Genomic DNA, 22,723 nt, shown 5'->3' with positions numbered 1-22,723 from the left:
AACAAGAAGAAACTCAGCATCCCCCAAAATCCAATCCCTTGATGCAACTATTCTGCCTTGGGCTGCTGGGATTAGGTGGCTGGAAGTGTTCCTCCTCAGCCTGAAATACCAGGACTGCATCATGCCAGAAAAATAACAAAGAAAAATGAGGAGGGGTGGGGCAAGGGGTAGTGAAGAAGAGAAGTAAAAGGAGAGCTAAAAGAGGAGCTGGGTATTTTTCACACATTTGAGTTCTGCAGATGACTCTGAGCAGGTGGGATTTCAGTTTGGGCTTTTAATAGAAGGAGAACTATCAGGGTATTTCTCTACCAGAGCAAGCAAAACAATCCTGAGTCTTTTGTGTTCTGCACTTGGCACCCTCTTTCTCTTTTTTGCCTCCCACTCCTGGGTTTCCCCAAGGTAATCAGACCAGGGAGTGAATCTGAAGCCACGATGGGGAATAAATGCTGTTGGCAGCACGGAATGTGGCACTGAGCTCCAGCTGCCCTGTGCTCCCTGGAGAGTGACAGTGGCTGCCCATGAAAGCACCAGCAAAAAATGATGCCAGGCCAGGATCAGAGAGGAGAAATGCTCTGCCCTTCCACTCAAGTAACTATTAGGCCTATCAATGTTGATCCAGCCAAATCTGATTCCCCTCCTTCCCAGTGCTCAGGTTTGATCACCTGGTGCCATCAGGCAATTCAAACCAAGGAAAAACCCAACCAAGCACTGTCATCACTTTTTATATTTATATTTTTGATTTTATTTTTAATTTTTATTAAAAAACAACCATTATTAAAAATGAATCATTTACTGGAAGGCTTCAGCCAGGGAGAACTCTCATTTCAAATCTCATGAACAAAATGCAGCACAGTTATAACCCATAGGCACAAAAAAAAGACCCCAGTTTAAAAAAAAGAGAATATTTCAAACCATAGCTTATAACTATGCAATTGTCTCATTGTCAATAGAGAGAATTTTGTTAAAAGCCTGCAGATCAGAATTTCATGGAAGACTTTTAAAATCCAAGGGAAGAAGGAAGGACATGCTTGTTTAAAAAAATAAAAGGCCCTTGGATATACCTATCAAGCCCAAAAACTTGAAAGTTGGTGAATAATTTTATTTAAAAAAGAAAAAACAAAAATGAAACAAACAAAAATCCTTAAAATGTTTCCTTTGTCTGGGAACTTCAAAGTCAAAACCAAATAAAAATGGTCTTAAAATATATACATATATATGGCTTTTCATTTTTCCTCTCCGTTTCATGGCAAGCAAAAATAAATTTAAGGGTGGCATTTGGTTTTTGAAAACGGTTCTGTCCTTCTCTTCAGCTGTCAGCCAGAGTGGATGGGATGGAGGCACTGATTTGCTCGCGATGGGCTCAGAATCCCCCTGAGTTCTCCTTCATCCTCGCCAGTATCCGGGAGTAGACGGGGGCTGCCAAGGAGAAGAGCAGGTTGGGTGGGCAGACACAAACCATCCCCTGCCCCTCTCCTCCCAGTCAGGCTGCATCTTGCTTAGAGCAAGAGAGCAGGAGAGACCCCTCTTTAAGGGATGGGGGGACACCACGGAAATTAGAGATGAGCTGGAGAAGTTGTTTTACCTAGTCGAGGATTCCTCTGAGAAACCTGCATGGAAAGAAAACACAGGGTTTGCATAAATTCAACACATCTCCAACAGCCATAAGGAGAGTTTGTGTGTCAGTGCAGTTATCCTTAGTCTCCAAAAGCTGTGGATGGATGACTCTTCATTATTGGAAGCTGATATATAATAGAACCATGCCAAGGTTACATTCACAGTGTGCTGCCAACTGAAACTTTGTGTTGCAAAATGTATTATTATTTCTTTTAATTAAGGATTATATAAATAATAATTCATTGTTATTTCTTATAATTTCTTATTAAATCATGGAAGAAGAGAGGATGGATCATTCCATGGAACACATACCCTCCCTTTTCTTGGAAGTCAGCACATGAATGTGACATGATTTTCCAATAATTATTACCAGAATGCGATTTCAGCAGTTTCACAGTGAGAGGTTTTTCCCTTTTACCTTGGATAATGCAGATGCCTGTTTGAAGATTTCTAATGCGGGATCTGCAGGCTCGTCACCTCTTTCTTGTGGCCTTGAAGCTAAGGGTGGGACATTGAGAGCATTGAAATACTTGTCAGAGCATGCAGACTGCTTCCTTCCCCTATCTTCTGCTGAAAATCCCCCTACAGACTATTCTCACCAAACTGAAGCAATTTCCCCATGTGCCCAGTCCCTCCCAAAGCAGTTTTACTGTAACAAGGTTGCTCTGGGCATTTCTCACCATGGACCTACCCTGTGGCTGTAAGACAGAATTCACAGCATAAATGACACCATTTGTGGCCATGATATCGCTTTCAGCAACAGGCTCCTTGTTGATATGTATTATGTTGTTCTTCTGTTCAGTAAAAGAAAAAAATAAAATGTAGAAGATGAGCATCTTCTTTCATTTCCAATGTTATTAAAAAAAACCCTTCGCTTTGCATTCATTCATTTCCTGGATGGTTGAAGGCATTTTCATTCCTCTTGCCAATTAAGGAGAATATAAAGACAAATTACAGCCTGAGCAGTTTGTCCTGGAATGGCTGGCAGGCTTTGGACTTCCTCAGTGCAACTGGCTGGGAATGCTGTCCCGTGGCAGCAGAGCACATCCACCAGCACCCTGCCAGGGGGATGGCTGTGGAGATGGGATCAGGAGAGGGCAGAGCAGGACTGGACATGGGAAGAGTCCAGAATGCACGTGTGCCAATTCAATGCACCTGAAACACAGTCCCTTCCATTTTTTTTCCCCCGTTGTGTTTTCTTATGCATAGAGTGGGCCATGATTGCTTATTTTCTGAAATGATTTTTTTCCTCAATAGAGGATCCTACATTCCCTTATGCAGTATAGAGTTTTTGAAATGAAATTATATATCTAAATAAACTCTGCTGCGCTAAGGGAGCCCATGCAGAGATCATTTTCATAGCACAAAAAGATATGTTAGCTGAACAAACTATTCATTTCATTTATTTATGTTTTTCCCCCCATGACTCAGGGTTAAATTTATAGCAGCTCCTGGAAATCATTTACAACTGGTCTTCTGGGGAGAAAGCTGAAGCAAACCACATTTCGTTCTTCCAGCTTGTTGAATTGAACAATGGCAACAGTCCCTCCAGTGGAGATGCTCCCACAGCATCCAAAGGAGCACAGACATGAGCTCTGGTCCATGACATGGACAAGCAGATGCTGGACAGCCCTGCTGAGCACAGAGCCCACCTGAGGTGACTCACCATGCTGACTTCCAGCTTGTCTCCCTGCATGGATTTCAGCCTCACCAGGGCCGTGACCGCGCCGCTCACCAGGATCTCGTCAGCCACGTGGAACTTGAGGATGTTGGCAAGCTCCTTGGCATTACCTGGGGGAAGAAAACCTTTACATCTGCAAACCAGCATCAGCACTTGCCTCCCATATTCCACGTGCTGGAACAGAATTACTTGGAAAACACCATAATTTCCTAGAAGGGCGAAGAAGCAATGTAAAATTGAAAAAATAAACCAAAACCAAAAAGCAGGCAGAAGGACCTGCTCAGGGCATTGAGACTGTTCCTGCCTGGGCAGGTCAGGTTCCCAGATCCAGAAGGACGCTCTCCCAGTGTCCCACCTTGGTACCTACCAAGCCTGCCCTGCACAGGAATTGTCTCTCTCTTGGGTTTTCATCTCTCATTATCTCACCAAGTGAGAACCTGCTTCTCGGAATGAACCCGCTTCTCTTGCTGCTTTCACTTCCCAAGGAAGTCTGGGATGGGGTGGGGAAAGACCCATGTGAAATAAGGAAGCAGATAGGGCATTCTGGTATTTCCAAATGTCACCAAGGCCAGTGTCACTTGGCAACAATCCTCACAGCTGGGTAGGAAGGGGAAAAGTGCAGGAGAAGTGACACTAATGTCTCATGGACTGATACCACCCCATGAGTCTCTACTCATACAGCTGTGCTTTGAAACAGATTTGAGGAAGATGAGATGCTTTCCCTGCACCATCTGTTTTCCAGAAGAGGTGGTGATGTGCACAGCTCAGGCCAGGGGCACTTCTCCAGCTTCTCCTTCAGAGGACACAGTGCCCCTGACAAGCCCCACAGACAGACAGACAGACAGACAGACAGACAGACAGAGTCACTGACAAGCCCTACAGACAGCTAGTGCAAAGGTGGCCTCCATCCACAGAGCAGCTCCCTCAGCAAGGGGGACTTTTTCTTTCAGTGCTTTCAAAGACTGTATGCAAGCTTTTTTCCATTATGGTTTTCCCAGGGTGGCCACAGTTCACTCTGCACACCCTCACCAGCACAATCCACCTCTTCATCAGAGGCATAAGCCAAACATTTGTGTGAGAAAAGAACATCTCAAGTGTCTGCATCTGGGAATCCTCATTCCTGCAGCCATTTACAATGCCTGCAAAACACTTCTGAAATATTTATGTATTAAGCATAAGACTAGACTGATATTACTGGTTCCTCATCCCTGCACTTAAAAGGATAACCAGCTACCATGGGCAGAGGCTTCCCAAATTATGATGTCAATGTTTGGCTGGGTTTTAATGACAAGACATTACATTCAAATACCTGACATTGTTTCCAGCCACAACCAGTTTTCAACATGAACAAAATAAAAGATCATGCTGCTTATCCAGAAGGGAGTTGTTAAAACATTCTTGTGCTTTTTTCCACACCCAGCCTGCATGCTTTTGCTTTTCAGGATACTGGTCTTTGTCTGAGCTAGAATGGTACATTGTTGGCTTCCCAGGATTAGACTGGACCTCCTGCTTTGTCCATGTACATGGAGAAGGAGAAACAGCCCCAGCCTTTTATTACTTAAATTTCATACAGTGTAACTTGAGGCTGTACATGGATTATGTCTTCTCTTTGCAAAACTTACTGCAGACACCCTGATCCTGTGTTGTCAAGAGTCACATTCTCACTTCTTTCATCCTTGAAAAAGACAGAGGTTCTTTTAGAAATATCTGGGAGTTCTGTCACTTACAGCACCAGTACAGCTAAATTAGAAGTCACAGTGAGTTTGTGACACACACTACAAGCATGCCTTCCAAGAACACAGGCAGTATAAACCCCACTTGGGGAATTCAGTGCCACTCTCTGCATCCTCAGCTTCTGCTCATACAACTCCATTGGGTGGGAAGCTCATGCTTCCAACAGACAGAGCCAAAGAATGAGACACAGCAGAGAAATTTGGCCATTTCCTCGGTATCACAGCAGTCACACACAGCAGCTCATCCCCCAAATGTTGTGGAGATGCTCACCCAGCAGTTTGTTGAGCTCCCCCTGGGGCATGGCTTGGAAAGCTTCGTTTGTGGGAGCGAACACCGTGAAGGTCCCCGGCCGGTTGAGGTTCTCTGTCAGCCCTGCAGACTGGATTGCAGCCACCAAGGTACTGCAAAGCAAACATGCATCAAATGCTTCACTGCAAAACACTTCTCTGGTCAGCTGCATGCTGGGCTCAAGAGAGAGCTGGGGAGTTACAATGTGAAATCCTGCTGGGGTGCAGCAAATCAAATAGCCAAAATGATGATTAGGGAGGAAATGGGGTCCAACCAGAACATCTGAGAAGTGGCAAAGCAACCTGGGAGTGCTGACCCCACGGGGATCAGATGCTCTGGGGAGTCAGAGAGGTCTGGCTACAGTGGATCTGATGGGCAGAGATGGCTTCAGAGCCAGATTCTTGTGGTATTAAGGGAACCACTTACTCTTGGCTCCCAGTTGATTGAGGGTTATTTGAAGTTTCCCTCCCTATAATTTAGAGAGACCACAGTTTTGGATGATCTTTCTATGCTAAAAAACATATACATTGTCATGACTATGACCCATAATAAATAGAAACTGCTTTGGCAGCTCTTCTGATTCTAACTGGCACTTGGGAAGAGCAGAAAGGTCACCTGAAGCGATGGTCTGCCTTGAGAACATCCATCACTGAGCCACTCGGAGGAGTCAACATTTTGTCCACACTAAAGAGGGTCCCAAACCTTCCCCTCTTGTCATGGGCAGCAATGCAGGCGTTTTCAATGCAAAGGTTCTGCAAACACAATCACAGAAAAGAAGGCTTCATTGCAATGCTTCAAAAGAGAGGTGTTGGTGCTTTCCACAAGGCTCATTTCCCCTTTTCACACGATAGCTGTGGCATCAGAACATCAGAACACTGAGCATCAGCCAGCCCCGAGGAGCACAGCACACAGGGAGGACTCACATTGCGGTACACAAAAACTCTCAGCTCCTTGTCCCCCAGAGTCTGCAGCTTCTGTCCATGATACAGATATTTAGAGGAGAGCTGGTCTTTAACAATGTGGTTCAGAAGCAAGTTTCTCATGTTGCTGTCAATAACAGGGAGTCCATCTGCAGCAAAAAGTGTGGAAAGAACCAGTGAGTCACTTAAAATGGTTATTGAGCCGCTAAAAAACACTCAGATACAGAGCATTATCCACATCAGTTTTAAATAGTAAACCTGGATGCCACTGCCTCGAGGCATTTGAGAGAGGATTTGCATACTTGTGCACTGAAATCTGGCTGAAAGCTCTTTGAAGAAGATCTGTGGCCCAAACTGATGGAAGAAAGGGATTTAATCCCTGGTTTACCTTTGAACACATTATTCACTGGGGCAAGGAGGGTCACTCGCTCACTGCCAGTTAGATGAGAACTGAGCCCAGCTTGTCTGAAAAGGTCTGTAGACTTGGAAACTTCAGATTCTTGTGCCAACTCAAACACGGTCTTAGCTGAAAAGAAAAGCAACACATAGTAACCTTGCATTTAAGGTTATCCACTCATCACTATGCCCTCTAAATCCAGGATTTCCTTGGCAAAATAGACAAAAGAAAGGCAGCAGAAAGAACACTGCAGAGGGGCACCAGTACCTGAGTCTGGGATCAGGAGCTCATTAACAAAGTGCACAACACCGTTGGTCGCCAGGACATCCTTGTTGGCAATGATGGGCTTCCCGTTGAGGGTCAGCTCTTCCCCACTGCAGCCCACGTCCAGGGTGGCTCCTTCCAGGGTCTCCATGGTCAGGCCAGCAATGATGGCCTCAGCACACATGGCTGACTTCAGGATGTGATGGTTCAGCAGGTCTGTGAGAGAGCACAGTGCCTTAGTGAGCTGCAAAAATCAGCTATGAAAGTGTTGCAGCTCTCAGAGATCCTGTTCCGTGGCCAGGGTGTACTCCATAAAATGCAGTCATTTTTAAATTGAGCTGATTTCAATTCTACAGCCTGTGAAATAAAATGCCTAAAAAGAGTCACTTTTTATACACTTTTGCCAATTTCAAAAGGCTTCATGTGGGTACTTAACTCACTCATCAGGGGAACTTACATCAATTAGAATTTACTTTTCTTGCATCTTGCTGGATCAATAGAAATCACCACTGCAAAAAGTGCTAGAAGAAAACTCAGAAAAGGGACTGCTTCAGCTCCCTCATCCATACCTGAATGCCACTCCTGCCATGTCTACACATCTACAACCAAAGGGAGCTGGGCTGTCCAGTTAAAAAAGATGGACTCTGTCACATCTGTTTACTGCAGCTATTGTCAGAGTGAATCAAAGAGCTGTGGACTTGTCCTCGAGAAAAAAATTTAGGAAGAACTGAAAAATACTCTTCAGCCTCTCAATGGCCTCAGTGAACAAGCACTTACCCCTCAGGGCTTCTGGGTCTCCCAGGATCCTGTTCAGTGTTTCTCGTGGGATCTTCTCAAAGGCCTCGTTGGTTGGAGCCAGGAGTGTGTACTGGCCTTCGCTCTCCAGCAAGCTGCTGAGGTCAGATGCAGCCACAGCAGTCTTCACAGAAATGAGGAGAGAGGGGAAAACACATTCAGCCAGAATACAAAGGTCAGAAACTTTGTCCAGGGACATGCTAAGGGCCAGACTTATTAAGGCTTTTATAATTTCAGAGGACTTACAAAAAATCCTGAATAGCTTCATTCAGCACTTTGGTCCCTTTAAAAATTTGACCCAGCCCCATGGTTCTCTGGTGTTCCAGAAATTTGAGTACAAGAGCCCTTTTTTTTGGCAAGACTGAGAGCTAGTTTGAATACCCAGATATGCCTGGAAAGGCTCACAGTACTTCCAGTGAATAATTCTGATCAGAACCCACATCTGGCTAACTGCAAATCCCCCGTGCCTTTTCCTTAATTTGGCAAATACCAAGGCAAATAAATCAGGACACATCAAATTGGAACAGTTAATATCTCCTAAGGCTAACACTCCCCTACAAGAGTGAGGAGACAGACTCAGCCTCTGTTTTCTGAGCAGCCATAGAAGGGTGACAATTATTGTCATAAAACCCTACTTGCACTGATAGCAAGCACCTCTCTTCCTAAATCAAAAGGAGGTGCATTGGTACAAGGATTTCATCAGCAGCTCCAGGGTCACAGCCCAAGACACTGGCAGAGCTCTTCAGGACAATCATGGGGGGTGGGATGCCTGAGCATCTTTAAGGAGAGCTGGAGCAGGCGGTGCTGACTGACCCGGAGGGTTTCCAGGCTGTCCTCAGTCTCGATGATCTGCTGGATGGTGTTGGTGGTGGTGGCGATGACCTTGTCGATGACATGAACCACTCCGTTGGTGGCGTGGTGGTCAGCTTTCAACAGCCTGGCACAGTTCACTGTCACAATCTGCACAGGGAAAGACCCACAGGTGTTACACTAAAACCAGAAGGTAAAGTGCTGCTTTTCTATTTCTATTTCAAATGCAGTGAGCACTTTATTTAGTCAGCAAGAGCAGGAGTTGTATTTCCTTAAAATATTCTAGCTTATTTTCCTTAAATTTTCCTTAAAATCTTCCACCAAAAGTGAGAATGTTCTATCAAGAATATTTGAAATATTTCAAGTTTAAAGCGCTTTGAAAATCATCAGTGCTTTTGTCTACCCTCAAGACTAAGAAAATAAGCCAGAACCAATACTTGGGCAAGCAGAGTTACACAGCAGCATGGGCTGCAACAGCATTGAGGAAACCATCTGTTTAAAAATATAATTTTCAAACTCCTTCATAGTATGTATCTTAGTAGCTGTCAACACAGAGTCCTGGAGGTGCCAGGACAGTGTAGGAGCTGCAAGGCAGCTGGAAAGCAAGCCTGCTGTGGGCAGGTTTAATATTGCAGGTGAGCATGCACTGGAACAAGTTCTCCTGAGAGGGTGTGCGGTGTCCCTCGCTGGAAACATCCAGAACCATGTGGACACAATCTTGTGCCACGTGCTCTGGGATGACCCTGCTTGGGCAGGGAGGTTGGACCAGGAGAGCCACTGTGTCCCCTCCAGCCTGAGCCAGCGTGAGCCTGTGAGTGCCTCACCCCGTTGGGGTAGTGGTGGATCTGGATGGGCAGGTTCTGGTACATGGAGCTGAGCGTGGTGCCGTGTTTCAGATCGTCCGTCAGGACCCGTTTGTCCACCATGTGGTAGCGGAGGGCATTGAGCAGCTCGATGTTAACGTTGCTCACTAAGGAGTCCAGAGTTTCCTGAAAATCAGAAAAATCAATTTTTCAGTACTGAGTGCAATTAGGCGTCTGCTAGAGAGTACCAGGAGGCCTGGCTGCTCCCAAGGGGCTCCCAAGGTGGGGGTGTGGGCATGAATATTAAGTGATTCATTCAGCCTCATGCCATTTGTGTAAATTAAGGGCTCAGCTTTCTCAAATCTTTATCTTTTGCCTTACAAAAGCAGCCAAGGGCTCTGACACCCAGTCCCTGGCACACGAAGGGATGACTGCAGTCCAGAGTGGGATCATTGCATTGAAATGAGCAGTAAGGCAAAAGGGCCACTGACAAATACACCAAAAGACCTCTTCCAATAGCATCATCCCTGCAAGGGGCTCTGCTGGGGCATTTGGGACAGAGGCTTGGCAGTGGTGAGACCAATACATATCCCCTCTCCCTGCCCCAGTAATTGTTCTTGCTCACAGGGATGCTCAGCTGGGATGGGAGCAGCAGCAGGACAGCAGTGACCACTACAGGAATGGAAATATCACAAGACATGGAAAGAGAAAATCAAAATGAATGTAAAGGAAATGTATATCTCATTGAGCATGGGACACAGTCATGTGGGAATCACTGAGGCTCCAGCTGGCACTGGCTATTTGTACAAATTAAGAACAACCAGAATGGCAATGTAAGGATCAACAAGAAAACTGGCAAGGGATGGGAAGGTTCTTGCTGCAGGTCTCATTTCAATCTCTAAAGGTAACAGGCAGGGAAAACTGAATGAGGGGATTTCTACATCCACATCTCTCTGGTGATAGGATCCTTCAGAAGCAAAGCTCTGGAGCTGATGGACCAGTACAATGAAAACCATCCTGGAAATCCACAGTCCTTCCTCTATCAGTACTATGCCTATCCTGCCAGACCTGGATCTCCACTAGGGAAAAATCAGAGGGAGAGGAGGAAGCAGAGGAATTATCTTACAGCAGACAAGGATGCCCAGGCCTCATTACTGGGAGCAAAAATTGTAAAACTTCCAGGTCCTTCGATTTCTGGCCTCAGGTTGGAGCGGTCGGAGTAGAGCTGTGTGGTGGCAGACCCAACTACTCCCAGGGTTTCATAGATGTTGGAAAGTGGCAGAGCTGAAAGAAGAGAAGGTTAAGTTCCCAAAAGCATCATTCCACCTTCTGGCTGAATTATAGCACAGCTGGTAAGAACGCTGGGAAATGAAACACTTCAGGGGATTGGTGTCTGTTCAATAATTAGATAATAAATAATCACAGCCTGACACTTCACCATCAATTACAGCAGTGTAATCCAGGATCTACTGTATTCTTGCAAGTTTGAATGGACTTATTCTGGGTTTATACAGATGGGATTTAGGCAAGCAAAGATACTGATTGCTTTCACCCAATCCTGTTTGAATTCAGGCTTTTGGGATTTGTTGTTGGACACTGCTGGTCTCAGTGTCCACTGACCACGTGCACCAGCCCATGTGATTAACTTTTGTGGAAGGAAGTGTTCCGAAAGCAAAAGCAGAATATGGCTTTCTTCAATAAACTCAGTTTATTCCCCCCCAGTATCAACTGTATTTTCTCCTAAATAAAAGTTTGCTAACCCCATGCTTGCCAAAATGACCAAGGCCAGGTAGGATGGGGCTTGGAGTAACTTGGTCTGGTGGAAGATGCCCCTGCCCATGGAAGTTAAGGTTCCTTCCAGTACAAACCACTCTATGAATCTATGAAAATGAAAATGAGCAGAGATTGGCAGAGCTGTCTATTACTCTGTCATTCCTCTGAAGTGAATTTCCAATACAGATATATTACTTGCTGGAATAAGTAGCTCCCTATGGCCTTCCCATGCTCGATTAAGTTCAATTACATCCAAGGTTCTAAGTTGTCTGGAACATTTAGCATGCTTTGGAGCTGATCTGACTCCTGGCTGGTGCTCCACCGAGTCCATTTTGGACTTGTCCGTGGCAATATTGTGCAGAAATTGCAAAAATCAAATCCACTTTGAGCAATTTTCTAACATTTTCCTTTACTAGGCAGCTGTATAATTTTAAGAAGTCTAAAAAATGTCAAACATTTTTTTACCAGCTGGGCAGCCTTTTTCTCCAGGAACTTTTTCATATCCAGGACAGCACTCGTAACTGATTACTCTGGAATAAGAGATGGATACAGCAGATTAACCAGCAGTGTCTCACAGCTTTTTCTCTATTTGGTATAATTCTGGGTCCATCCACATCGGGGATGTTTCCAAGCAGACTCTTCATCAGAAATACAGACTTCAACAAAAGACCAAGCACACTTTTATCTCCTTCAGGGCTGCGTGTTGCCAATTTCTCCACAGAACAGAAGCAGACACAATTTCTTGTCAAAAGTACACTTTCCAGGAGACTTTATACAAACAGTGGATGGAAACTGATCCCACAGTCCCAACAGGACTGCCAGTGCTGGTTCATCTGGGCACGTTTCCCATGGGATTTGGGATCTCCTCAGCTGACTGCTGCTGTCACATCTCATCACTGCTCAGGCAACACCCACAGCTCCCCCGTGGTGTTTGACCAAACCAGCCAAGCATTTCCCTCTCATTTCACCCCCTTTCTGTCCACCAGCAAAAATTATTTTCTTACTGATGGCAAAACCCACGAGACAGACCTGGAGGGAAAGGAGAACGCTGTTCTCAGATATGTGCATTGGCACAAGGACTTGGGGAAGGCCCTGCAAGGAGAAATTCCACCTTGGCAATTCCACCCTGAAGTGGTGGGATGTGCATCCACAGGCAGCCTGGGCAGCACCAGCACAGCTGTGTCCCTGCCAGCAGCCTCAGAGCAGCACCTCCTCTGGCTGGCAGCACTTTCCCCCTGTAAAACCAAAGGGTCACAGGCACCATCCTGGGCTGTCCTGCTGATTTCAGACCCTAAATAAGCAAGAGCTGCTTGAAAACTGCATCCATCATCTGCAGCTCAATGGGAAACAGTCATCTGATTCTCAAAGGTGGCCATTTGAGGGAACATGGCTTGATACTAAGAGGGAGAAGAAAAAAAAGAAAAAATGAAAAGGGAAAAAAAAAATCAATCCATAAGTTGCCTGCTTATTTTTCCCAGGGGATTCTTTCACCTACTGCCCTATACTTGGTGTGAAAGTAACAAGGCCACCTGACTGATGGGCTGAGAGAGCCAGGGAATAGGGGTTCCTCCCAAAGACAAGCATTTCCTCTGTGCTCCCAGCTGAATTTGAGATAAGTAGGATGGTGTATTGCTGAGGGTCAGCACACTCACTCAGAGAGAGAGGAAAATCCTCCAGCTTCAGATATTTGTCATCATTTTACCAAACAGTAGAAATGCCTGAGGTTTAATAGGGAATTCTTCAGGGTAATTAAGAGCCAGAAAGTGAAACAAATACCTGCTTTTGTGTGACAGAAGCAAATAAATTCTGTGTCACAGTTTCCTAAGAGAATTACAAACCAAACCCAGACTGATTGTCTAGACATTATATATTCCATGTGGGAAAGAGTTTGCCTAAAGCAATCCCTTCCTTTGACTACTGGAGATCTTAACACCCTGCTGCTCTGCTTTCCCAGCCCCCCTGTCTCGTGTTCATTGGAAACACACACTTTCTTCCCCCACCACTTCCCTCCCCTACCTCCAATTTTGCTTTTTTTCACCCTAGAAACTAAATCCAGTCTAGACAGTTCCCTTGGTTCAGACCTGTAATCAAAGATGAAGAGCTGATTAAAGAGAAATCATTCCAGAGTGCTGACGAGGCTCTAGAAGCCTAACTTCTAGATCAATTGGAGATTAATGAGCTGCTCCAAAGGGGCAGGACAGGGATGCACACAGCCTGTACAGCATGTACACGGGCTCAGAGCTGCCCCTGGTGGTGCACCCTCCTGGTGCCTGCCAGGAGGGGAGGGCACTGGGAAGGGATGCAGATACCTGGTCCAATATCCCTGCCCCAGGGGGGTAGAGCTGGATGGTGCTTGAAGCCCCTTCCCAGCCAAACCATTTTCTGATTCCATCACTGCACTTCTTGCTTTTCACTGGGTTTGTGGGCATCTCCAGCAGCAAAGGAAGCTCATGGCAAGAAGCACCAGGGCAGACACCCTCAAGTCCCCTGTCTCACTCTGCCACTGAAGGTGGCCTTCAGCATCCCCTGGTGTGTGTGGAATCGTCATTCTGAGCTCTGGCAAACGGCTGCAAGGGCCCAGGTGAACACAGAGGTGCTCAGCCAAGGGCTGGCACCTACAAGGAGCCAGAGATGAGGGTTATAAAACACAGCTGCAGCTTCAGGCATTTGGCCTCCCAATGCTGGTGGAGCAGGTGGAAAGAAAAGCCCACCCAGCCCACCCAAAGGCACCACTGAAGGGGTGCTCAGGGGGGGCTCCAGGGCATGTCCCCAGCTGGTCCTGCAGCCACCCTCAGCCCCCAGAGAGGAGCAGCAGAGCCGAGGCTGAAGGATGCTCAGCGCTGCTCTCCTGCACACATCCACGGGGCAGGGAGGCTGCTCTTGGCACATCCTGCTCCAGCTGGGCCAGAGAATTCCCCTTGAGCTCCTCCCAGCCACTGCTCCACACAGTGGGCTCTGCACAAAGGCTTTGGAGCTGCCCAGTCCATCCCTGCTCCTGCTGCCTGCTCCAGGACACGGCAGATGCAGCGCTGTGGGCTCCATCCTCACACAGAGAGCATCTGTCATCCACTCTGCAACGCCTCAGCCACAAGGTCCTGACCTCCTCCATGAGTAATTTCAAGTCAAACCTATAGTTTTTTAGCCTCTGGTTTTGAAACACTACTTCTTTAATGTCTATTTGTGTCTGCCTGCAGAAGAAAGCTCCTTTAGGCTTTTATTAGTCATTGTTCCACTGCTGCTGCATTCTTAGGAGCTGAAATTAAATTTAAAGTGCATTTTTCAAGGTAATAAAAATAAGCTTAGGCATATATTAGTGAAAAAAGATCCATTTGTAATAATTTCCTGTAATAAAGCCCATACGTTTTGTTTTTGTAAAATAAAAAGTGCCAGTAATTTTTTTCTAAACTGAGGCTGTCTTCATTCTCAAGACAAAACAGTGTGGGGGATGTGTTCCATTGCAACCCCAATTCTGGAAGAATCAGTCCAGTGCACAAGGGAAGGAGAAAAATATAAAATACACAGGCAAAATGATGACAATATACTCTGAATGAACTACTTCTTTGACTTTGGAATAACCAACAGTGGAAAGTTACCTAATTACCAAAACACTTTTGTCTCAGCACTCCTTGAAATCAAAGCAGTGTCAGACTTCTTGCCAACTATCTTATCTCACTTCATCAGCAAAGATAAAAACTCCACATAAATCCTATTCCTAATTTCTCTGTAACGTAGTGAGCCAATGTTTAAGCAAAGAAAAAGAAATTAAAAAAAAAAAAGCAGATAAAGAGGTAGAAATCTTCTGATGCATGGATTAAAATTTCCATTGTGCACAAACAGTGGAGTTACAAGCCCCAGTGGAATTACTCCACCTCTGTGGGCCAGAAAATGCCTCCCAAGCACCAAATCTACAAAGCCCCCAGCGTCCCCACTGAGGTGCAAGCCCTTTGTTTGTGGCAGCACCACGGAGCAGCTCAGCACAGCACCTGCTGCTCCCAGGGACTGAGCCCAGCCAGCCTGGAGCAGCACCCAAAGCTGAGCACACGGAGCCAAGACCACAGACCCAGCTCATCTCTGGTTCTCAGGCTGGCTCTCCCTGCTGCCCCAGTCCCTCTGAGCCTCCCAGGGCAGGATGTGATCCTTCCACAAGCACTGAAGTCGTGAGCAGGAGTGCAGCAACCCTTCTGCCTCCCTTGCTGAGGGATGAATTTCTCTGCTCAGAGCCAGCTCTGCAGGAGCTCAGCTTTGCTCCTCGGCAGTTCCTGCTCTCCCACTGACCTCCCTCCCACCACCTGTTTGAAAAGGTGCTCAGAGCAGGAAAAGGAAAGAAACCAAAGCAGTCAAACCCGTCCTCCTGGGGCCAGGCATTTTTACCTGCAACACCCATACAGCTTGTGCACCAGTGACCCTTGAAGCAAATACAGAGGAGAACAGCAAAGTGAAATTGAAGTAGTTGAGATGGCTCAAGGGTCTCCTTCCCAGGACTGCTGCTCTCAGGTGGGAAAAACCTTTCAGGAGGAGGAGAAAATGACCATGCTTATGCAGCTCCACCATCCCCCAGGGCTGATGGGGGGATCCCCCTGCCTGTGAGAGGATGACCCACACAGCTTTAGGAGGGGACTGCTGACCACAGATCCCTAGCAAAGGCTGGATCCACCCAGCTATGATCCTGATTTTTTCCTAGGATTTAAGGGTATTCTCAAAACCTCTCATGGACCAGCTCAGTCCAAAAGGAAGGGCCAGTTTGGAGGTTCATGCTGAGCACATCAGCTGTGCCCACCTGATCTCCTGGGCTCTGACACCTGAGCATGCCACAGCATCAAACTCCTGACACTGCTGTAGGAATTTGACTGCTACAGCATAATGCATCCTGTCCTTTATAGCCCAAATGACTCCTGATTGCTTCCATATGCCAGGCACACCACGTCCAGTGGGAGCCATCACAAGCAAACATTTGTAACCAGAGCTGTCCCAGGGTCCCCTGGAAAATCTGAGTCAAGGCACGTGTCCTTTGTTCTGCTAAAGGAGAAAGCAAGGCCCAGGCTCAGGAATGACTGGGAGGAGAGAAGACAATTACACCCATTGTGGAGATGATGTAAAGCAAAGAATAGTGAGCAAGTTCTGTGGATAATGGAAAGATTACCTCATAGGTTAACAGGCAGGTTAATGGTCTGTGTGCTTTTCTCTCAGTGATGCATCACTGGGTGAGACACTTGGGTAAAAGCAGAGAAAATGAGGTAGAAGAGTTCACCCCAAAGGAAAGAGTTCTCCTCAAATGAAATAATGAAATCCTGCCAGATGTCAGTTATTCCATCTCCTCCTCGAGATAAGTGGATGAGTTTGTCTGTGCCAAATACAGCTGCACCCTTGGTTTACATAAGGTTAGTTTCTCACTTGCTTCAGAGCTAAAGAAATCCATGGCTGGACGGCTTTGCCTTTCAGTGACCACAGCAGCAAAACCCTCCCACATCCACAGCTGAGTTGTGTTTTCCTTGGAGACACACTGAGCTACTCTGTTATCAGAAAAGGCAATGATGAGACCATATTGCTTTGCCATAACCTTGTCCATATCACGTCAAGAAACACCATTATTCAGCCAAGATGACAGCCTGAACTCTAATCACCCAAGCTAAGCCTTCCCAAAATTTTGTTTGTAGAATTAAAGGGAGGTGATCTGGTCGCTTGTTTTTACAATATTGCCTCTCCTTTTTTTTTTTTCTGAAAAGAAATTGGACATAAGGAAAACAATGGTACATGGACACTACATGGTACAGGCAGCAATACATCCTCCTGAAGTACAGAATTTTCCTCCTTAGGGCAAATTCACGTGAAGTACAATGAAAGGCCAAAAGCTGTGCTCAGCTATGACTCCTGGTTTGCTTCCCTCCTCCCCACACCAACAGCACACATGAATCCTGACAGCCAGGTGTCACAGCTAAACCAGTGATGGCAACCCAGATCTGCAGTGAAGAACAGCATGTTGCTATAGATCTAATTATAATTTGCACTGAGCCATAAGGGAAACAAATGAGATTATTTTCTTCTCTCTCTTCTTGACCCTGCAGATCCAGGATGAGATCTGGCCCAGAGCTCTGATCCCACAGCCAGGACTGCTCAGGAAATCTTTGCACTGGCCCTGGGTGTTGTGATGGTCCATGCTGTGGGCCAGAAAGGGAGTCCAAAAGCCCAGCCTGGACTACAGCAAGGAAAAAGATTCCCTGCTCCTGCTCTACTGCCTGGCAGATAGTCAAGCATGCATAGCCTTAATTATCTGCTGACTGCATCTTTCAAAAGAATGTCCCGAGGCTGCTCACACAGATTCTTCATGCAACAGCTACTTGAATATTATTGTTTGCAATGTTAGATGTGGAATTGGCCTGCAAGTATGATTAACTTTCCTGGTGGAGTCAGAGAGTGTTGGCTAAAGCTAACACCTCTTTCCTTTTATTTGTTTTCCCTTCCAAAGCAAACAGATGGAGATGAATTTTACATTCTCTCCAATGTCCATCAGCTCTGGGCTGCCTTTTTTCCCCCTTTTTATTTCTCAGATCTAGGCAGCATTCAGCCTATTATGGAGACAGTACTAGAAAACATCTGGCCCACACTTCATTACAGCACAGAGAGCTATATAAGTATATATAGAAATGCAATTAGAATAAACCATCAGGGTTTATGTTTACATGGCACTTTTCATTCTCAACATCAAAGTGTTTTAGAAAAACAAATATTTCTGAGGGGGTAAAAAGCTAAAACAATTTTTAACACGGACACGCGTGACACACACACCACGGGCTCTGACATCCCACATCTGCCCTCTGCTTCTGCCACCCAGCACCCACCTCCAAAGGGGACCTCTCCTTTGGGGAGACCCTGTCTGCCACCCAGGGACTTACGTGGACTTCCCACAGATCTTCCTCTGGTACCACTGCTTGCAGTTGGTGAAATATTTCCTGTTGGTGCCGATCAGCTTCTGCACCGCGCACACGTTGGGGCTGCAGGGAACAGAGCACAAGAGGGTCCTGTCAGCCTCCCTCTTGCCCCCAACACGGAGCCAGACCCCTCCTGACAGAGCCTGAAAAGCCCTGCTGGGATGGCAAGGGAGGAGACCTTGGGAGCTGCAAGTCAGCTTGCTCAATTTAGGCCTACAATGATTATGATGAAGTGGAGGAAGCAGAGAAAGAGATCTCTCCTGACTCTGACAGAGCATCTCTTTCTTCACTGAGTACAAATTCTTGACTCTTTTCCATGTTCCACCTCTCACCAAAATATAAAGAAATCAAGTAAAAATCCTTTGGTCAGAATTTCCATGGTGAATCGCTACTTAAAATCTAAAACTCAGCTAAAACCTAGGAAATTATGCAATAATACAAATCCTTGCAAAAGAAACCATTTATTTTATTGTCTAGGACATTAAAAAAAAAACCAAAAACCAGATATTTATCAGCCTACAGACTTGCATCTAACCCAGAACTTTGGCTGTATGACAGACTCGGCACATTTTGGATGTGGATGCTGAGCTGAATGAGGGGAAAAAGAGCAGTGGCACTGCTCTCCCCTGCTTCAACACACCAGATATGACAGCACAGATCAAGAGGGGCTGTACCAGCCCATAAGGTACCTAGAGATCCTCCTCAGCCAAAAATCTGGTGGTTGGTGTTCCATGTGTGAGTAACACTGCTGAGAGCCGACTGCAGCCCTGCAGCTTTCTAAGAAGTGGGCAGAGATGTGGTCAAGCTGGAGCTGGGAGTTTCTTTGCTGCTGGTTTGGCCAGCACAGCATTTCCCTGCTCGGCCTGGCTCACCATCTCTGTGGTTTGTGGCCAGCAGCCCTGGCCACGTGTGTAGGCAAAACATGGTCAGCACAAAAGACAGGATTTATGGATCTGGGTTGCAAGGCCATCAACTGCCTCTGGGCTTGACCAGAGGTGTAGCAAATGCTCAAGCAAGCTGAGGATGCTTAGCTCAGTTGAGGCTCCCAACACCACCACCATGTCCCAGCTGCAGCAGCATCACTAAAAGTATGCACAGCATTGGCTGCCAAGCAGATGAAGGGAAAACAAATAATTAAGCAAAACACATAAATCATCACTTCAGCCTGTCAGAAGCGCTCTGTGCTGTCCAAGGCAGATTTTTCATTCGCACAAACGAAACTCGGAATGGGGTCTGGAGATGCTCTTGGGAAGGTCCTGTGGCTGTGCTGAGGAGAACAGGCAGCAGCCTGTGTCCTGCTGGGTCTGACCGAGGCACTGCCCCCCAAAATGAACAAAAGCAGAGCCTGCAGCCCAACCACCGAGTCCTCCTGCGGCCGTGCTCGCTTTTCAGCGGCATCCCAGGAGGGGCCAGCCTGCCATCATTAGCATGAATTAACCTGAGGGTCTCCTATAGCTGGCTGACTCCAGTGCCAACCTCCACGGGAGCCTGGCTGCCTTCAATGAGCCTTTGTTGCTGCGGCTGCTGCAGGGCCCTGCGGAGGCAGCATCCGACCCTGCGTGTCCCAGGCACCTTCCTCCTGCCCCGAGGGGAAAGAGAGGACCTGGGGAGACCCAGCCCAGCGTTTCCCTCATTGCTGCCACTTCCAGTAATGGTAGTTTGTTTCTTCATGAAAGGATTTCATTCAGTTTCTGTATATAAGGCAGGGAACAAGGAGCGAGAACCTACTGAAAAAAAAGTTAGAAATCACAAAACCAAACTTTCAGCTGGTGCAAACTGGCCCAGACTCAGCAACTTCCAAGCCAAATCATCGCTTAGAGAGACGTCTGTGCTCTCTGACTCAGCCCACCTTGGCCACCCGGCCCTGCCGTGCCGAAATGTGGTTCCAATTACATCGAAATTCCAAACCTTGCCTCGATTTTAGCATCTGGCTGACGGCAGTGGACAATCCCTCTAATATTCATCTTGACAAGCCTGGCTACTGAAGGACTTGTTTGATCACTTCCCCCACATCCCCAGGAGCAGCCTGCCAAGAAAACCCTTGTGCCTCCAGGACAGTACTTAACTGCCTTGCTCCCTCCTCCCTGCCTGGGACTGCAGCTCTGTGGGGCTGCTCCTCCCTCCCTGACTTATGGGGGAAAATTTCTTTCCAATTTTTGCTCAGTGTGGAGAAACCCCCACTCAGGGCTGTGTTATCAATGATTCCTGCAGGCACGCTGTAGTAGCGGCTCCCCGCATTGCACGTCCTGGTTCCTTGCCCAGTCTGGCTTAAAATGAATTTGTCAACACTCTTCCCTCTCCTCGTTGGAGTTCATCACCTCTGCCATGCCGTTCCCAGCCAGCCACGCTGACTCCAGGATAAAACTGCCTATTGTTCCCCTTCAGCCAAAGCCTTTTGCTTGGCAGCAGCAGCTGGGAGCTGCTGGGACAGGGGCTGCCCTTGGGGAGAGGCTGAGAAAAGCCAAACTTAATGCACAGCCCCAGATACCTGCAATGGCTGTGGCCACGGTGCTCCCCAGCATCATTTCGTGCCCACAAAGCTGGCTGGCTTTGGGAAGAGCACTCCTACATTTTCATCTTCAAATGCTAACGTTCCTTATGCACTTTTCAGCTCCTCTCACTGACTTGAGCCGGTTCATTTTAAAAAAAGTTAATTAAGACGTACAAGTTTTGCTGCGGAGCCAAGCTCTGCCTCCCAGCTCGCTCTTGGCTCAATAGGGGCATTGATGGTGTGGGGGATGCTCACAGCAAAGGGTGGCAGTCCTGCCTGCACATCCCTCTGGAGCTGGCTCCTGCAAGCAACACAACACACCCCACATGCAGGATGTTTCTGGCTGGTTTTGTGCTGCTGTATCTCTTTGGCACATCATTAATCAATGCTCAAAATTCCATGTGTGTTCAAAAGGTAGCTTGGTAAAAATCACCCTCTCCATCACAATGGGAGCAGTGAGCAAGGAGCTGTGGGCAGCTACACTGGGTTTATCTCAACTCAGATGGAAGTTCTGGCATTCCAGTTCCTTGTGTCTTCTAAGGCACCAGAGTGGACCAGAGGCACATCTTACCCAGAGCCTCTGGTAATTGTGCAGGGTAACAAGCTTCTCTCTGCAGAGATGAGTGCACTGCTTTACACCAGGACTGCCCTAACTTATTCAGCCCAAGCAAACTTCAATCTCAGGGCTATCAGCAGAACTATTTACTTAGTTTCACATCACACAGAGCTGGTGAACAAGATTCACTGTATTTCTGCGTAAATCACAGCAATTCTGGCTTTATTGACCTATTACAAATAAATATCAGCTCAGAATTTGCGTGTTGGATTGTGTTCCTGGTCAGGCATACAAACAGCACATCCCTTGTCATACATCCTGACCTCGATCCCTGCCAGAGAATGTATCAAATTGCAATATTTAAATCTTGGGAGTTTTTTTTTTTATTTAAAGCATTTCATGACCCTGCTTCCAGCAACGCACTTAAACAGAAGCTTCAACTCAATCACTGTCACCATCCCAAGAGATGGAAGCCAGCTGAAAGGTCTTTAATCCTTTCACCATTCCTAATTCTTAATAAACTTTAAAAACAGTGGGAGCAACTGTTAACATTGGGTTAGTTTTCTGCCTATTAATAAACACTCAAAGTACTCACTCTATAACAGGCTGTGTATCAAGCAAGAGGAGCCTACATACATTTTTCCATAGGCCTTATCTTGTAAGGTTTATGAGTAAATTAGTGATTATTTTTGTCAAGAAAACTTCCAAGACTAACTGAGGTTTCCAGTCAAAGAGTAAGTTGGTGCTGACTCCACGGAGTCATTGAAGGTTTTTTTTTTTCCCTTACAAATTCATAAAAGCAAGAATTCTTTCCAGAAAATCTTTGATGGCTCAAAATCTAGGCACTTTTATCCCCTTTTTCATTAACAGGGATAAACTGATAAAGAAGCATTGGAAGGTCCGAACTGACATCTGCAATACTAAGTTCCGTGATGGAAAGGGGGAAAAGTTACCGAAAGAAAAAAGGTTACCAGGGGATGAGAGAGAAGGAAATGAAAGCAGTGGTTACCGATGAAAGCAGCGGTTACCGAGAGAGCTGCCCACGGTGCCCGCACGGCCCCGGCCCGGCGCCGCCTCCGCGCCCGCACAAAGACCCCGGGGCGAGACCGCACCGGGCGCATCATCCCCCGCGGGCCGGGCAAACGTGGGGGAAAAAGGGTTCGAGAGAGGTTTTCCCCGCTCCCTGCCTCCCCTTACCCGTGCTGCCGGCCGCGGAGCCGGCTGTGCTGCAGGACCTGCTGGTACGGGGACTTGGCGGCGGCGGCGAGCCCGAGCGCCAGCAGCAGCAGCGGCAGCGGGCGCGCCATGGCCGGGCGGCGGGACGGGACGGGACGGGACCGGCACGGCACGGCACGGCACGGCACGGCACGGCACGGCACGGCACGGCACGGCACGGCTCGGCACGGCACGGCACGGCTCGGCACGGCGGCAGCGAGCCCCGTTAAATGCGGCGGCGCAGCGGGGGCGGGAGCGGCCCCGCGGGGGGAGCGGAGCCGCCCGGCCCGGCCCGGGAGGGGAGGGGAGAGGGGAGAGGGGCCGCCCCCCGCCAGGGACATCCATCCGTCCCTCCGTCCGCACAGCCGCCCTTCCATCCATCCTCCGTCTGCCCGCACTTCGCTCCGTCCGTGCCCCGGACCCGCCGCGGCGGGGTGGGGAGGGGAGCAGACAGCG

At 47.4% G+C, this 22,723-nt stretch overlaps 1 protein-coding gene across 1 annotated transcript; it reads right to left on the bottom strand.

Annotated features, from left to right (window-relative positions):
* Positions 1–639: 639 nt before the first annotated feature.
* On the bottom strand, positions 640–22,443 carry TGFBI (transforming growth factor beta induced). Its single transcript, XM_084215650.1, has 17 exons — positions 22,250–22,443; positions 17,970–18,068; positions 11,545–11,609; positions 10,433–10,590; positions 9,328–9,492; positions 8,507–8,653; positions 7,676–7,817; positions 6,902–7,114; positions 6,626–6,763; positions 6,241–6,386; positions 5,933–6,069; positions 5,300–5,430; positions 3,281–3,405; positions 2,306–2,408; positions 2,033–2,112; positions 1,583–1,607; positions 640–1,416 (listed from the first exon to the last, which is right to left on the bottom strand). The coding sequence occupies exons 1-17, from the start codon at positions 22,357–22,359 to the stop codon at positions 1,361–1,363; spliced, it is 2,040 nt and encodes a 679-aa protein (XP_084071776.1). The 5' UTR covers positions 22,360–22,443; the 3' UTR covers positions 640–1,360.
* Positions 22,444–22,723: the final 280 nt, after the last annotated feature.

This window comes from Fringilla coelebs (assembly GCF_963513975.1).
Source record: "Fringilla coelebs genome assembly, chromosome: 15".
Classification (NCBI taxonomy): Eukaryota; Metazoa; Chordata; class Aves; order Passeriformes; family Fringillidae; genus Fringilla; species Fringilla coelebs.
This window is presented reverse-complemented; position numbering and strand designations above follow the sequence as displayed.

What these genes read in the sequence shown, in the direction of transcription:
- TGFBI (XM_084215650.1), bottom strand. Translation starts at nt 22,359, where the DNA reads ATGGCGCGCCCGCTGCCGCTGCTGCTGCTGGCGCTCGGGCTCGCCGCC. An exon ending in ACAGCCTGGAAACCCTCCGG is followed by an intron (nt 7,818 to 8,506) that starts GTCAGTCAGCAC and finishes ATTTCTGTGAAG; the next exon opens with ACTGCTGTGGCTGCATCTGA. An exon ending in TCAGAGGAATCCTCGACTAG is followed by an intron (nt 1,417 to 1,582) that starts GTAAAACAACTT and finishes TCTCCTTGGCAG; the next exon opens with CCCCCGTCTACTCCCGGATA.